The sequence below is a fragment of the Cervus canadensis genome, chromosome 2, assembly GCF_019320065.1.
Source record: "Cervus canadensis isolate Bull #8, Minnesota chromosome 2, ASM1932006v1, whole genome shotgun sequence".
NCBI classification, from domain to species: Eukaryota; Metazoa; Chordata; class Mammalia; order Artiodactyla; family Cervidae; genus Cervus; species Cervus canadensis.
In genome coordinates this window covers 14,683,197-14,699,363 of record NC_057387.1, presented here as the reverse complement: position 1 = coordinate 14,699,363, position 16,167 = coordinate 14,683,197, and the positions used below count along the sequence as shown (strand labels likewise).

Genomic DNA, 16,167 nt, shown 5'->3' with positions numbered 1-16,167 from the left:
TCTCTATCATTTCATAGCTGAGGGATTAAAAGACACAGCCCTCAGACAGGCTGTGGGTGAGGCGGAGGAGACAGAAGCCAAACCTCTGATCCAAAGACATCCTCGAGGAGCTTTCTGGGATGAGAGAGAGTTCCCCATAGCAGACTCATGGCCATCAGACCTCATCAAAATGGAGCAAAAGGGCCAAGGAAGCTACCCCACACCAGTGAGTCAGTCACCAGAGACCCCGGCCCTTCCCAGTGACTTCCAGCAGCTCCTGGCCCCCACTCCTCTCACCCAGTCTCTCCTCCAGGACTCCCGCCCCTTCCCCCACTTTGGGGGCCCCCAGCCTCCACCCTGCTCATCCTGCGCCACCCTCCTCTGGCCTAGCCCTTTCTTCTTCTCTCCCTCGTGTCTGCCCCACTTCCCCAGGGTCCCCCGAGTTCCGGCCACCCTCATCCAGGTTCCCCCAGCCTCCACCCCTCTGCCACCCCTAATCTGAATGAATCATGTCCCAGCCAGAAGAGTGGTATGTTGGCCCTGCTGGGCTAAACCGTTTGACCCCTCAGCGGTGCAGGGGTTCCTGAACTGGGCGCTGCCCAGATCCTGTAACCAATTCCTATGGCGCCAGCCGGGTGAGTTTCCCGTCAGTGCTTTCCTGCTGGGGGCAGGCACCGGAGGGCTCCTGGCCATAGGTGAGTACGGAGCAGAGGTCAGAGGTGGGGCGCACCTTTTGACCTTTGGCTGAACCCTGTATCTTTAGGTCTCTTTCAGCTTCTGGTGAACCCTATGAACATCTATGAAGATCAGAAGATGGTGACATTGTACAGCTTGGTGGGTTAGTGCTGGGCTAAGCGCAGGGATGCAGCACAGCCCTGGGTGCCCAGGAAGGAATCTTCTCTTGTTTCTTCTGTTCCCAAGTGTCCCTTGTAATTTCAGCCTCATCTTGGATTTTGAAGGGAGATCAGAGGGAAGAGGCCCCAGTCTACAGAAGACACAGTCCTTGCCCACAAGAATCTCCCCAATCTGAGGGCCTCCCTATTAACCCCTATGTGTGTGATCAGTCACGTCCGACTCTTCACAACCCCACAGACTGTAGCCCGCCAGGCTTCTCGGTCCTTGGGATTCTCCAGGCAAGAATACTGGAATGGGTTGCCATTTCCTCCTCCAGAGATTAACCCCCATGATAAACCCCAAAACCATTCATAATCCCCATCTCTCCTGACCTCTCTGATCTTGTTTCCTGCTGCTTCTGATAAATTCAATTCACTCATTCACTCATTCATTTAGCACTAACTGAGCACCTTCTGAGGATTCATTCAGCAGTGAACAAGGTTGACAAGCACTCAGCTCATTTTAAAAATTTTAGACCCCTAGAGTTTATAATATATATAACACGCATTACATACACATACATACATTATGGTATATAGTGCATACCTCTGTGTATATATATGTATGTGCAGTAACTGCTTTAAATTTATAATGATTTCTTTTTTTAATTGACATAGTTGATGTACAATATTATGTTAATTTCAGGTGTACGATATAGTGATTTGACACTTGCATACATTATAAAATGATCACCACAATAAGTCTAAGAACCATCTTTCCCCGTACAAAGTTTTTACAATATTATTGAATATGTTGTTTTTAATTGAAGTATAGTTAATTTGAAATGTTATATTAGTTTCAGGTGTACAACATTTTGATTCAGCATCCTTATAGATTATACTCCATTTAAAGTTATTGTAAAATATTGGCCATATTTCCTATTGACCAAATTCCTTGTTATATATCTCTGACTTATTTATTATATAACTGGAGGTTTGTACCTCTTAATTCCTTTTAACTATTCCCCCCCACACACCCAGTTTTTTCAGAGTTTACATTCTTTTTCTTTTTTTTTTTACATTCTCTTTCAAGTTTACATTCTAGTTGAAAGAGTTAGACAATAAATGAAGAAATAGACAAGAGCATTTTGGATGGTTACAAGTGGTATGAAAAACGTAAACCAGGGGAATGTGATAGAAAGGGATTCGGAATTAGCTGGGGAGTAGTCAGGGAAGGCTTCTTAGAGAAGGTGACATGTGAAGGGAGACCTTGCATCAAGAGGTGTTGAGACACAGGAACAGAAAACCCACCTAAAAGTGGTTTAACCATAGAGGAAATTTATCATCTCATTTAACAAGTTTCAAGGTAGAGTAGTTTTGGAATTTGGATAATTTGGCAGCTCAGTAAACCCACCAAGGACCAAGCTTCCTTTTGACTTTTTTCTCTGCCATTTTTGGCCTGTAGATCATTCCTCTTCAGGTCACCAAATGGCTGCAGCAAATCCAGACACCATGTCCCCATATGACAATATCAAAAGATCAGAGCATTCCTTCCTCGTGTCTCCTATAAGAACAAAGAACTTCCTGTAACCCCCCAGCCGACTTCCCCCACACCTCTTTTGTCAGAACATGTGTCCTTTCTAACCCTCTCCCAAGCACGGGGCACGGACATGGCATCATCCCAAGCTCACTGAATCAACTCCTTCTATGGGGCTCCAACAGGAAACTACTTTCTCTCTGGCCACTGTTTTCCAACATTTCTCCCCACTGATGACCTCTCACACAGACCCTTAGCTTTCTGGTGATTTTCATCTAGAAGATCTAGTCTTGCTTCAGTAATTATGACCATTTTCGGGGCTTAAAAGGTCCAGTCCTGTCTACGTCAAGATTTCAATCTCACATCATTCTCAAACATCTTCCCTTCTGACCACGCCCTTGCCCCGAAGCTCAGGCCTGATCGTGGAGTGGGGTCCTGCGGCGGACAAGAGGCACAGCCTGCTCACTCACTTTTTTTCTCCACTTCCTTCCCTTTCTGGCTCTTCTGATGTCAGAAAGGGGATTAGAAGAATTAGAGGAAAAGGGACAAAAGTCTGAAGTCATCGATACTGTTAGAATTCCCCCGCCTCTGTGCGGCACTCCCTCACACCCTGGCCGTCTCAGGGGGCCCTGTTCATGGTCTGGCTGGAGGCTCTGTGTGGACCGTGCTGGGCCCAGTTTCCTGCTGAGGCAGTTCTATTTGACTGACCTTGAACGAAGCTCCCTGTAGTTCCTACAGGCCACCTGCAGACCCTTATTTTTGGATGCCTCCCCCTGAACAGGGGGACCCCACAGATGGACCCCACAGGGGGACCCCACAGATGGCTTTGAGGCCTGCTGCCCTCTCTGTTTCCCAGGTGGCGCTAGTGGTAAAGAACCTGCCTGCCAATGCAGGAGACATAAGAGATGCAGTTTCGATCCCTGGGTTGGGAAGATCCCCTGAAGGAGGGCATGGCAACCCACTCCAGTATTCATGCCTGCAGAATACCATGGACAGAGGAGCCTGGTGGGCTACAGTCCATGGGGTCACAGGGAGTCTGGATGATGGAGGCGACTTAACATGCCCTCTATATGTCCCAAAGGAAACGTCCTTGCCCTCCCAAACGGGGAACACAGGACCCCTTGAAGTCACCCCCTCCCCATCATGATGAGAAGCACCACTCTCCATGTGCACATTTCCCCCATACTCCTGGGAGGCCCTGCTGACCTCTGAACGCTCCTGCCTCTGTGCTCTGGGGCAGCCCTGGGGTGGCCCTGCCAGGCTCTGCAGCTCAGCGGGTGTCCAGTTGGGAGGGGTAAGCCGGGTTCCCCTTCTTGCAACACCAGCCTCAGACGGGTGCTCTCGGAGTCTGTCACTTGCCATGAGGAAGTGAACACCCATCCTCCCCACAGCCTCTCCTATGTCTGCCTGCTCTAACCACTTCCCTCCACTTCCAGATAATTCCGATTTCTGGCCCTGTCTTTGTCTAGGCTGGTTGGGGTAGAGGGGTGAGACACCAGTTTTGCTCTTTTGGGAATGCCCAGATAGCAAACTCCATGAGGCTCTCTTTAGAAGGCAGAGCAGCCCTTGGTCAACAATCACCCTCAGAAAGTAGGGTGACTATTTGTCAACTATCATCCTCAGCTTGAGTCTTGGCCAAAAGGCCAAGACCACAGAATCACTCCCCTTTCGATGTCCTACTATAGCATGCTTGGGTTAGACGGATCCAGATTTACCCCCAGGGGCCAGGATAGGGACAGGCCATTGCCCTGGAACAAAACCCAAGTTGTGTTAGCAAGGAAGAAGGGAGAACAAACCATGGGTGGCACCCGGCAGGGTTTGCAGCAAACCTGTATGACAAGGTAGAGCCGGCCAGGTGAAGACTAGGGGGAGGAGTGCTCCTGGCAGGGGGAACAGCCAGGGTAAAGACCTGAGAGGACGCGGGAGCTTGGCAAATTCCAGAAACAGCAACAAGGCCAATGTGGGCGGACGTGGTGGGCGAAGGGCTGAATAGGATGAGATCACCTCAGAAGGTGGGAAGGGGCCAGATCAGGAGAGTCCGGTGATCGTGTTAGAGGAGTCCAGATTTGATCCCAAGCAGAGATGGGACATCACTGCATGGTTTCAAGCAGAGGAGGGACCATGATCCAATTTTTGTTTTTGTAAGATCACTCTGGCTGCCTCATGAAAATTGAAATCTAGACTAGCAAGAGAGGAAGTAAGGGACGAGGCAGCTCCCATGAGAGACACTGGGGACCCCGTGAGGGCTGAGCAGAGGGAGAGGAGGGTACGGACTAGGGCTCTGCCTTGGCCAACTTTGGGAGAACACTCCAGCCACACAGGAACCTTCTAGGTTCCCTGACCAGTTTGTGTTACTCCTTTGGCTTGGAATGCCTCGCAGCACTTACTCACCGTTCAGGCCCAGCTGTCACATCGCCTCCTGTGTCCGGCCTTGCCAGCCCCACCCTCCCCGCAGAAACGCCTGCTCCCTCCTGGGCTCCCACAGCTCTCCACAACACCTCCCCGCGCACTTAGCACCGGGTGTTGCAGTCATTTGTTTACCCGTCTGTCTCTCTCCCTGGATTATGAGCTTCAAGGAGCTCACTGTCTCCCTGCAGAGACCACAGGGAGACACATGTGAAACTGCTGAAACACACCAGGAGGTAGACGACTAAAGGCTAAAATTAGGGACAGAGCTGTAGGTGTCAGAGCGCAGGGAATATCGAGGTGGCTGTGACCTCTCTTCCGACTGCTCTGAGCACCAGTGCCTGTTTCCAGAATTCACCTCTCTGCCCCCTCAGTACCTAGGGTACCTGGGAGTCCAGCCTGGAAAGGGAAAGTGTTGGCCCCCTCCCCTAACACAAATACACACACTCGTATATACGCACCAAGTCAATCACTGACCCCGGCTTTTCAGCCTCCGGCCTCCTCTCCAAGCCCGTCCGGAGGCTGGCACACAGTCGAACTCTATAAACGGCTGTTCGGTAGATGAATGCATGAGTGGCCTGAAGGCCTATCAGAGCCAGAGTGAATGGGACAAGGGCAGTGTGGTGATGGTTCTAGAAAGGAGTTGTGGGAGGTGGGTGCTCTGCTAAACTTGGTGGGGGAGGCAGCTTCCTTACTCTGCCGCACCACTTCCTGGGCTCTCCTGACAGGCTTGGGGGTCGTAGGCTGGGGGACCTCGCCTCACATTCGCTGTGCCAGCCTTCTGCTAATACCCAAGATGCTGGGCAAAGAGGGCAGGCTCTTTGTACTGGGATATGCCTTGGCTGCCATCTATGAGGGTGAGTGTGTGCCCCTGGGTACCAGTTAGTGACACTGAAGCAATGACTCTTGGTGGGCTATCCATTGAGAGCCAGGCTTGTTGAAGAGCAAAGAGTGGGGAGTCTAATCCCAGCTGTTCTGACTTGTGTATCCCCTGAGAGAGTTCCTCTGAGTCTCTGAGCCTCCTTCATTTACAAAAAGAAAAAAAAAAAATCAGGGGTTGAATGAGATGACCTCTCACCAGCTTCTGGGCCCCATCAATGTACGGTTCTAGGAGGTGGTCACCGCCCGCAGAGTGGGAGCTCAGGATGGGCTGAAGAAAGTTAATTGGCTCTAGAGGGAGGTAATCTACCAGGGCATCTTCCCCCAGGACCAGTGGCCAATCTGCGGCACAACCTCAACGAGGTGATAGCATCGCTCGGCTGCACGGTGGAGCTGCAGATCAACAACACCCGCACAGCTTGGCGTGTCTCCACAGCCCCCCTGCGGGCGGTGTTCAAGGACTTGCTGGTCAGGACCCTACACGGCAGGGTCTAGGGGTCCCTCTCCTCACAGGGCCTAGATGACCTGAGCTGAGAGCTGGGACCCTGGACTTATAGTTACACAACAGGGCGAGTGGTACTGGCATTTGGGGCAGAACTGTTCCCAAACATTGCAGGATGTGCCCGGGTCTCTGGGCATTAAATGGCAGAAGAGCTCCTATGCCCCAACCACTGGGACACATCCCACACACATTCCCAAACACCCAAGTAGGTAGTGTTCTGGGCAGCTGAGCTAGAATGTCAGGAAATTGGGGGCCCTGGCCTTGAGGAGTTGGGAAACTTTGAGAGTCAGGGCATGAGGGAATAGGGTACTGGAAGACTGAAGATTGGGGTCTGGAAAAATTGGAAAGTTGAAGCATTGGGAAGACAAGGACCTCGGGGCTTCGGAGTTGGGACAGTGGAGATGACACAGTGGCCTGAGAGAGTAGCGGTGAGGGGTAAAGTCAAGGGCCTGGGGAACCCTCCTTGACTAGCAAGGATCCGGAACAGGAGGCCTTGGGAGGAGCTGGGAGCCTGGGAGGTGAGTAGAGCAGAGGCACCTGGGGAGGGGAGAGGGCTCCCAAGGACTACATACAGTGGAGAATCTGAGATGAGAGCCCGTCTCCAGGTCTCAGCTCCTTATAGCTGGAGGTAAGAGCCCGAGGCTGGGCTGATGGGGACGAACAGGCTGTTGGGCACAGAAGCTCCAAGTTGCCATGCCGGACCCCTTTCCTCCCTCCAACCCCAGAGCAGCAAAGATTCACTGAAAGCCGAGACTCAGAACATCACCAACTCCTTTGAGGAACTGGATGCCCAGGTGAACAGTAAGAGCGGATTCTCACCCAAGGATGCCGAGGGCTCAGAGACAGCCCCAGGTGGAGCAGCCCCCCTTGCCTCAGCCTTCAGACACCACCTGTCTACACAGAAGATGTATGAGCTGAAGACTAAGCTGCGCTGCTCCTGTGAGCGGGGGTCCCTGGGCAGGCAGGGGCCTGGGCGTTGGCTCAGGGTGTGGGGACCTCAGACCCCCGTTGGCCCTTCCTGCAGATGTGGTGAACAAGGCCATGTTCAGCTGCCGCCGCTGGTTTGACCAAAAGCATGGAGCTTGTATGCAGCGCATCTGGGTGCCCCTCCTCAACCACCTACTCTGCCTGCCCATGAAGTTCAAGTTCTTCTGCAGCATTGCCAAGGGTGAGCACAAGGGTGAGGCAGGAGGATGGGGAGCACCAGGGCTAGGGATCTGAGTCCTGGGGGACCCTGGGAAGGTGTCAGGCAGGAAGGCAGTCAGGAGGGGAGGCTTTGGGCTCTGAGGACACGGCATCCTTAGGGCCCAGCGCCTCCAGCTGACTAGATCTGTGACTCAGGTAAGTTCCTGCTTTGTCTCTTCATCTGAAAGATGGACATCACGATAGTACTTATCCCATTAGGGGTCTTGAGGATTTAAGGAGATGATACATGTGAAGCAGCTGACCGAGCCGGCACACAGAGTAACTGCTCTGTTACGTGTTGGCTATCATAATTAGTGTTTGGTACGGTCATAGACAGGTGAAAAAAATGGGGGAAGAATTCAAGGGGAGCGAAGAAGGGAAAAACTCAAGGTGGTAGAAAGCCATGGGCAGGGAATTCCCTTTTAGTCCAGTGATTAAGGCTCCAATGTTTAGGGCTCCAGGCTGTCACTGCCAAGAGGTTCAATCCCTGGCCTGGGAACTAAGATTCCATAAGTCTCACCAAAAAATGAAAAGAAAGAAAGAAAGTCACGGGCAGAGAGACAAAAGCAGTAGGATGAAGAGGGTCACGGGAAGGGAGGACTGGAGGCCCCCTGACCCGGCCCCACTGCCCCCCACCAGTGATGGAAGTTTGGTGCCGCGGTCGCATCCCAGTGGAAGGCAACTTTGGGCAGACCTATGACTCCCTCAACCAGTCTATTCATGGCCTGGAGGGGGAATTTTCAGCAACTATTAACCTCAAGGTAAGAAATGGGCAGTGAGAGGTGGGGGGGATAGGGAGTGGGAGGAGGAGGGCACAGGAACAGGATGCGAGGAAGAGCGGGCGAGGACGCAGGAGAGGTGGCTGGTGAGGGAGGGGACGGGGTGCGGAGTGGTGGAGGCATTGGATGACGGAGAGGGGGAGGGTGTCCAGCCTGTGGGAAGGGTCAGCCAGGTGTGAGAGGGTGTCAGCTCGCAGAGGTGCAGAGGAGCAAGACTGTGTCAAGGAGGGCGGCAAACAGGAGGCAGAGGCAGCCCTGAAGTTCCTGGGAGGAGGAGAGCATGAGTGAAGCATCCCGGGGCGGGGCGTGGGGGGGGGCGGCGCGTGGAGAGAAGCCACAGAGAGTCTGGGAAGCTGGGTCTGGGCCTCTGAGGCGGCGCCTGTGCCGCCCACCAGGAGGAGAAGCGGGCTGGGGTGCTGGGCCTCAACACGAGCTGGAAACACGTGAGCAGCGAGGTGCGGGACTACGTCAGACGCCAGGAGGCCCAGCTCGAGTGGACCCTGGGGCTGCTGCACGCGCTGCTCTCCTGCACCTTCCTGCTGGTCCTGCATGCGTGAGTCCTCAGCCTCTGCCCGGGAGCCCCGGCCTCCTGCTGGCCGTGCCCCGAGGGAGGCCCTCGGAATGGAGCTGCAGAGCCCTCCTCCGACTGAATCTGAACGCTCTGCGCCTTTGACTTTGCCTTTTTACAAAGCTGGGTTCGTTGTTTACACAAAGTTAAAGGAAATGTGGACATTTTGTCAGAAGAAACGTTACCCCATGTTCCCACCACCTTAAAAGGGCGACCGTCTTCATTTATCTACCTCCTTCCGGCCTTTATCCCAACGCTGACTTCTTTTTTTTTTTTTTTAACTTTTAGCTTTGACTTTTGATTTTTTTTTCTTGCCCTTCATATTCCCCTTGGCTCTGACTTTGTGCCATTTTTATCGTCCAATTCTGCTTTCATTTTCTCCCGCCTGCTGTGTTGGCAGCTACTTTCCCTCCATTTGGACCAAAGTCCTCAACCCCACCCAGCCTGGCGTCCAGCTGGGCTGCCCTGGGCCTCACTCTGCTTCCCTGCCGACCTCCGGACCCTCTGTTTCCTGTCTCTAGCCCCACGTGCCTGAGATGGGCAGGGGCTGAACAAGGGAGGCCGCAGGGCCTCTTGCTCCTTCTGCCCCTGTTTGTGGGGCGTAGACTGCAAGTGAGTGTTTATGTGTGTGTCCAGAGTCCTGTGGGAGGACAGAGATGAATGAGCCATAGTTCTGCCCTCAAGACGCTCATGGTTGAGCGGAAGTAGGAGAGGCGTCCACAAGACAGAGATGATTCAAAGGCTGTACTATGGACAGATATGGGAGCTGAGGAAGTGCCCCTGAAAGGGCCATAACTGAGCTTCAAAAGGCTGCAGATGGGGAGCCACGGCCAAGAAGAGGAAAAGTCTTCTCTTGGGTCAGGAATTCAGCATTTGTGGGATGTGGACGGCAGAGGCTGTGGTTGAGGACCCGGCATAGTCAGAACAGTCTGGAAATCCCTGCGGAAGGGCCCTGAACCGCCCCCCAGCGGCAAGGTTGCAGGCTGTACTGGAGCAGCCTGGAGGCAGGGAGGCCAAGGTGGGTCAGAGGTTAGGGAGCCAGGCTGGAACGGAGGTGGGCGGGGGCGTGGCAGGAAGTTGGCCTGAAATGGAGGGAGGTGGGGGAAGGTGCAGAGCCAGCTTGCGGAGGGAAGGAAGGAGGTACAGAGTCAAAAGCCACTTCCAGGCTTTCAACCTGGGTGAGGTCACTCATTGAAGGGGCTGAGGTGGGGAGGGATGGAGACCCGGCTCCGGAGGCCCAGACCCAGCAGTGGTAGGTCTCCCCACAAGGGGGCGCTCACAGTCTTTCTTTGCATTTATAGACATTTCTCTCTGAAAGGCAAAGATGTGGATTTTTACAGGGTCCCAGAACCAATAGCATTGGAAATCATGTTTCACAGTTTACAGAGCTTATTTAATGTACTTTTACAGTTTTAAACACATTTCCAACAATTAACATTTTTCCTCAGGAAACTGAAGCATTATGTGGGACTTTGAGAGATACACAGAAAAGCTACGTCTGCGCGTGCACACACGCTCACACAGAAAATATCACTTTACTCAGGGGTGTATCAGTGGAGAAGGGAAATGATGGTTGAAATGAGGTTTGCTTCAAGTGAGCTCCCAGGAGATGTTTTGAGGGCTCAGCCAAGAGGCAGGGGCTTGAGAGGTGAACGTGGGAGTCAGTGGATCGGGCGATTTCTGCATCCTTGAGGGATTTCCCTTGTCTCCATCCTTTGCTCCTAATGTTTCCTCTGCTTGCTATTCTTCCTGAAAGTTCCATGCCTGGGAAACCTTCCCCTACCTCCCAGGCACACACATGCACTTACACAACCCTCCCTCCCGTCCTCCCCTCTGTTCTGTCTCAGCAGTATGTATGTGCATGTTTTTCATGGGACTGCAGGGCTGCTGGAGGGCAGGGCAGGGCTTTCTCCTCCTAGGACACAGACGGTGCTTGGTGCGTGCTGGGCGGTCGGCTGACTGACCACATCAGGGAAGCCCATGGTTGGGGGTGGGTAAACCTGTAGGCAATGGAGACACTCTCATCCACAGGTGCTTCTCCTACATGGACAGCTATAACAGGGACATCCGCTTCGACAACATCTATATCAGTACCTACTTCTGTCAGATCGATGAACGCAGAAAGAAGCTAGTGAGTGTGCGCAGCCTTGCCCAAGAGTGCCCTGTCCCGTTCTCTGGGTGGCGTCCTGCTCCAGGAGGGCAGAGGGGAAGAGGAGAGGGTGCTCAGCGTTTCTCACCGTGGGGATGTTTTTCCCAGGGCAAGCAGACGCTGCTGCCACTCCGCAAAGCTGAGAAGAAAACCGTCATCTTCCCCTGGGACCCCACGATCCAGGCCGCAGAAATGAGAAATGTGGTGAGGATGGCATGGAGGCAGGACCCCAGATCCTACTAGAGGCAGGGGTCTGAGGGGTGGAGGGCAGAGGGGGTGCAGTGGCACTGCCCAGCTCCGCCCCTCCTGCTCCCTGGCCAGTTAAGGGAGCTCATGGAGACACTGCCCGTGCTGCTGCTGCTGCTGGTGCTCTGTGGCCTGGACTGGGCTCTCTACTCCATCTTCGACACTATCCGCCACCACTCCTTCGTGCAGTACTCCTTCCGCAGTGAGCCCAGCCCCCACTCCAGGCTCCAGGCCCAAGGAGACAACCCCCTGGAGAACTCCCACCCTTGCACAGCCACCCCACCCCAATTTTTCCAATTTTTAAAAAATTTCTTTCATTTGGCTGCGTGAGGTCTTAGCTGTGGCTCATGGGCTTCTCTCTAGTTGTGGCGCATGGCTTCCAGAGCACGGACTCAGCAGCTGTGGCTCCCAGGCTTAGTTCCCTCACGGCATGTGGGAGCTTGGGTTCCCAACCAGGGATGGAACCGTGCGCTGGAAGGCAGATTCTTAACCACCGGACCACGAAGGAAGTCCCTAGTTCTTCCAGTTTTGTCATTTCCTTCTGCTTCTCAGCTCCTACCTGCCCACCTTAGGGTCAGATATCAGCCCTGCAACTTGACAGCTGTCACTGGGAGCCTCAGTTTCCACTCCCCTTTGTATCTGTCAAGAGGAGGCATTAGTAATCAGTAAAGGGATGGAAAGTCCTGTGCAGTTGAGAAGTATTGCTATGCCTTGACCTCTCCCCTCCATCCAGTCCCCATCCTGCCCCATCTCCGTAACTCCAACTCTCTCCTGACTCCCCCTCTCCCCATACACACCACGACCCCTATCCTGGCATCAGGCAGTCATAAACTGGAAGTGAAAGTCGGGGGAGACTCCATGCTCGCCCGGCTTCTTCGGAATACCATCGGAGCCCTGAACACCTCCTCTGAGATAGTGGTGGACTCAAACAACATGCGTGAGTGATGCCGAAAGTTTGGATCAGAGGAGTTGATGGCTGGGGGCCAAGGGAGAGGAGGCAGGCGGGGTGTTTCCAAGACAAAGAGTTAGGGGACCGGGCCTTGGCTATGGTGAAATGGGGGTCGGTGTGTTTGCATTGGAGAATCAGAGTAGGAAACATCAGGTCAAGCTTGAAGGATTGGAGGATGACAGGTTTGGGTCAGAGGAGTCCAGAGGGTCCCCCAAAGTCCCAGCCCTCTGGAGCAATGCCGTTCAATAGAACTTTCTGCCATGATGGAAAATTTCTGCGTCTGTGCCATGTTGAACAAATAGCTTCCTGGGCCTAATGACTACCATACTGCAACAAAGCTCTGCAGGGTGAGGGGCAGGCAGGAAGATAACAGGGTAATCAGAGACCTAACCCACACCCGTGAACGTGGGGAATTCAGTGCAGAGTTGCGGCCAGCCGGCCCGGGCCATACCCCTGATAGGCCCACCTCCTCCCCCAGCCTGCCTGCCCCAGCCCGTGCCCCTGAGCACCAGGGCCTATTTGAAAGCTGCACTACCAAGTGGCCTCCTAGTGTGTCTCTGCCTGCTCCAGGCTTTCGGCTACCGGCTCCGGAGGGTCATCACAGCCTTCTACTTCCCCAAGGTGTGCCCCCCACAACCTCTCCACCCCGGGGTGCGCACACACCGGCCTGCACCCAGCTCCCCACCAGCCCCACCTCGGGGGATGTCTTCCTCCTCTGTGCTGTCTCCTTGGCCCCAGCGAGAAAAGAAGCGGACCCTGTTCCTCTACAATGACCTCCTGAGGAAGAGAGCAGCCTTCACCCAGCTGAGGAGGGCTACCATCCTGAGGCGGGCAAGACAGCAGAGGGCTCCGGTGAGTCCAGGCCTGCTCCTCTGGGTCTAAGAACTGGAGTGGGGGGGCATCTCCCCTTAGTCCCTCCAGCCCCTACCAAAGTCCCAAGTCTACTGATGCTCAGTGAGTTCTGATGGCGGGCATGCAAAGGCCTTGGTCATCCAGTGCCTGGAGGTCAAGGCTGTGCCCATATCTGTATCCAGTATTCAGCCCAGCCTGAGATCCTAAGTGGACCATAGGGCTGTGCTGTGCGTGGTCACTCAGCCATGTCTGACTCTTTGCAACCCCATGGACTGTAGCCTGCCAGGCTGCTCTATACATGGAATTCTCCAGGCAAGAATACTGGAATGGGTTGCTATGCCCTCCTCCAGGGGATCTTCCCAACCCAGGGATCAAAACCAGGTCTCCTGAATTGCAGGCAGATTCTTTACTATCCGAGCCACCAGGGAAGCCCAAGAATACTGGAGTGGGTAACCTATCCCTTCTCCAGGGAATCTTCCTGACCCAGGAATCGAACCGGGGTCTCCTGCATTGCAGGTGAATTCTTTACCAACTGAGCCACCAGGGACGCCTGGACCATAGAGAAGCAGGCAAAAAGGAGGAATCAGATTTGATATAGTTGGGTCAAAGAAAAGCAAGACAGGTTCATCAGAAACAAGGGGCCCAAGGCAAAGCCACAGGTTCTTCTGAGAGGACTTCAGATTAGAAGCTCAGTGCCATTCCAGCAGAGGGGGGTGGGAGGTGTGGAGGGTGTGAGGAGGTGGCATAGGCGAGGGGACTCAGGTGGACTGGGGATCAGGGAGGTCTCATGAAGAGGCATGTGGTGTACAGAAAGGGCACACAGTCAGCAGAACCAGGCTTCAGTCCACACCCCCTCATTAAGCTTTGTAACCTTGGCCATGGTCTTCACTGGACCTCAGTTTTTCCCTCTGCAGAATGGGGAGGTTGGACAACTCTATGAGGCCTGCTCACTAGAGATCAGTAATAGAGTGGTGGTCAGGTGTGAGGCTCTGGTGCCAGAGAGATTCTTTTTTTTTTTTTTAATATAAAGATATCTTTTTTAAAAAAAGATATTATTTACTTATCTGGCTGTGCCAGGTCTTAGTTGTGGCATGCAGCATCTTTAGTTGCGGTATGTGAAGTCTTAGTTGCAGCAGGTGGGATCTAGTTCCCTGACCAGAGGTGGAACCCAGGCCTCCTGCATTTGGAGTCTTAGCCACTGGACCACCAGGGAAATCCCTAGAGAGCCTAGGTTTGAATCCTGGCCTCTCCCCTTATTACTGCGACAATTGTGTGATCTTGAGCACTGACTTAAATGCTGAGTCTTGGTTTTTCCCTTCTGTAAAATGGACTTAACTACTCCATCTATTTGTAGTAAGGATTAAGTGAGTTTCACTCATTTAATCACAGTGCAGGTGCATAGCAAGTTATATATATGTGTTAGTTGTCATTGTCTGAAAATGATCACCTCTCCAAGTCATCAGTTTTTTTCAGCTGAAAAGAGATCTGCCTTACATAGTTATTGTTTGGATTGAATTAATTTACTTACAGTTTCTTGGTGAAAGTGACAGTGAAAGTGACATCGCTCAGTCGTGTCCGACTCTTTGCAATCCCATGGACTGTAGCCTACCAGGCTCCTCTGTCTGTGGGATCTTCCAGGCAAGAGTACTGAAGTGGGCTGCCATTTCCTTCTCCAGGGGATCTTCCTGACCCAGGGATCGAACCCGGGTCTCCTGCATTGCAGACAGATGTGTTACCATCTGAACCACCAGGGAAGCCCCCCTAGTTTTTTGGTACAGGGCCCAATATCATTTAAAAACACAAGGAGTAGCTACTCTTATTTAATCAGCCCTAAAAAAGCTCATAAAAGTGAGAGACCATGTTTGCTTAAATTTTTCCTCTAGCTCCTAGACCCCCCTCCCCCCAACTCCCATGACATGCAGTAGAGGCTGGATGAATATACTATGAGAGGAGGTGAGCTCCATGTCCTTCTAGTCCATCGTCTTGATCCAGATGTCCTAAGAAACTCATTCAAAATGAACATAATGTGATTCCATGACCAGATCATGGAGTTAACTGGATTTTGATGGGCAGATGGAAATGTGATGGGCATTCATTCCCAGTTGAGGAAGCAGAATGTGCAAGGACTCAGAGTCCAAAGGAAATGCCAACCAAGTGCAGGGCTTGAAGTCTAAGGAGGAACCAGCACAGAACATGTAAAGTTCAGGGAGAGGTAAGTTGGGGCAGAGGCTAGAAAGGGACCAAATTGTGGAAGGCTCAGAAGGCCAAGGCCAGGAGTCCTGCCTTTGCTTGGCAGGCAGTGGGGCCCCTGGAGTTTCTTGAGCAAAGAGTGACCTGATAAGGTGGCCTGAGAATTCCTGGAAAACGTGTGGAGAGAGGGTGGGAGACAGAGGGAGCATAATGAGCCAGGCTTGTAATTTGGAATCAGGGTACCTGGATCCAGACAGGTTTTACTGTTCAGTCTGTGCCTTTGGGAAAGTCATTTAACATTTATGAGATTCAGCTTTCTCATCTGTAAAGTAGGAGAACACGGTAGTGATAGTCTTATCTGCCCTACTCACTTCTCAGCCTCACGGTGAGAATCAAATAAGACGATTTACGATTTACCGGAGAGTACATGTGATGATGGTTGTGGCTGTTACCGACTGCATCCTCTCACTCTCCACCACGAAGTGAGGGAAGCTCTCCAGGACCGACATCCATAGAACCCTTGCCCTCCAGGGCCCTTCTTTGCCAAATCCAGCTTCCTCCAACATATGGGCATAGTCAGGTCTTGAGACTTCAGATAAGAAGCGCTTCTCCAAAAAGAAGCTCTGTTCTCCACCTCCCCATCTTTCTCGCCTGCTCCCCAACCGGCTCCAAACCCGCCTTGTTTCTCAACAGCGCCGCCATCTGCTTGACATCCTGCACCGCAGCTGCCCGCTCTTGCGCCCCTTGCTGCGCCGCCGATGCGTGGTGTGCCAAGCACCCGAGACGCCCGAGTCCTACGTGTGCCCTACACCGAACTGCGAGGCAGTGTACTGCCGCTCCTGCTGGAATGACATGCGGCAGCGGTGCCCGGCCTGCACACCCCGCGAGGAGCTCTCCTCCTCCGCCTACAGCGACAGCAACGATGATGCTACCTACGCGGAGTGAAGGGGCGTCTTGCTCGCTCTCCCATCCGCTCCTTCCCGTTTAATAAAATGCTTCATACACTCCTGCTGCCCGCGCTTCGCAGGCGTCCGGTACCGGAGGGTGACCTAGGCAGTCGGGAGAACCAGTCCACCTGATCCGGCAGAGCCCGGCTGCGGTCGTGAGAGCGGA

At 53.2% G+C, this 16,167-nt stretch overlaps 1 protein-coding gene across 2 annotated transcripts; it reads left to right on the top strand.

The window, feature by feature from the left end:
- Positions 1 to 147: 147 nt before the first annotated feature.
- On the top strand, positions 148 to 16,053 carry DCST1 (DC-STAMP domain containing 1). Of its 2 annotated transcripts, XM_043454894.1 has the most exons (16): positions 148 to 205; positions 549 to 674; positions 743 to 817; positions 5,484 to 5,612; positions 5,963 to 6,102; positions 6,862 to 7,075; positions 7,161 to 7,304; positions 7,961 to 8,082; positions 8,496 to 8,653; positions 10,700 to 10,799; positions 10,926 to 11,021; positions 11,139 to 11,265; positions 11,884 to 12,000; positions 12,491 to 12,633; positions 12,751 to 12,864; positions 15,748 to 16,053. In XM_043454894.1, the coding sequence occupies exons 1-16, from the start codon at positions 148 to 150 to the stop codon at positions 15,997 to 15,999; spliced, it is 2,115 nt and encodes a 704-aa protein (XP_043310829.1). In that variant the 3' UTR covers positions 16,000 to 16,053. The 2 variants fall into 2 exon arrangements, with proteins under 2 accessions (XP_043310829.1, XP_043310838.1); XM_043454903.1 differs by lacking the exon at positions 743 to 817.
- Positions 16,054 to 16,167: the final 114 nt, after the last annotated feature.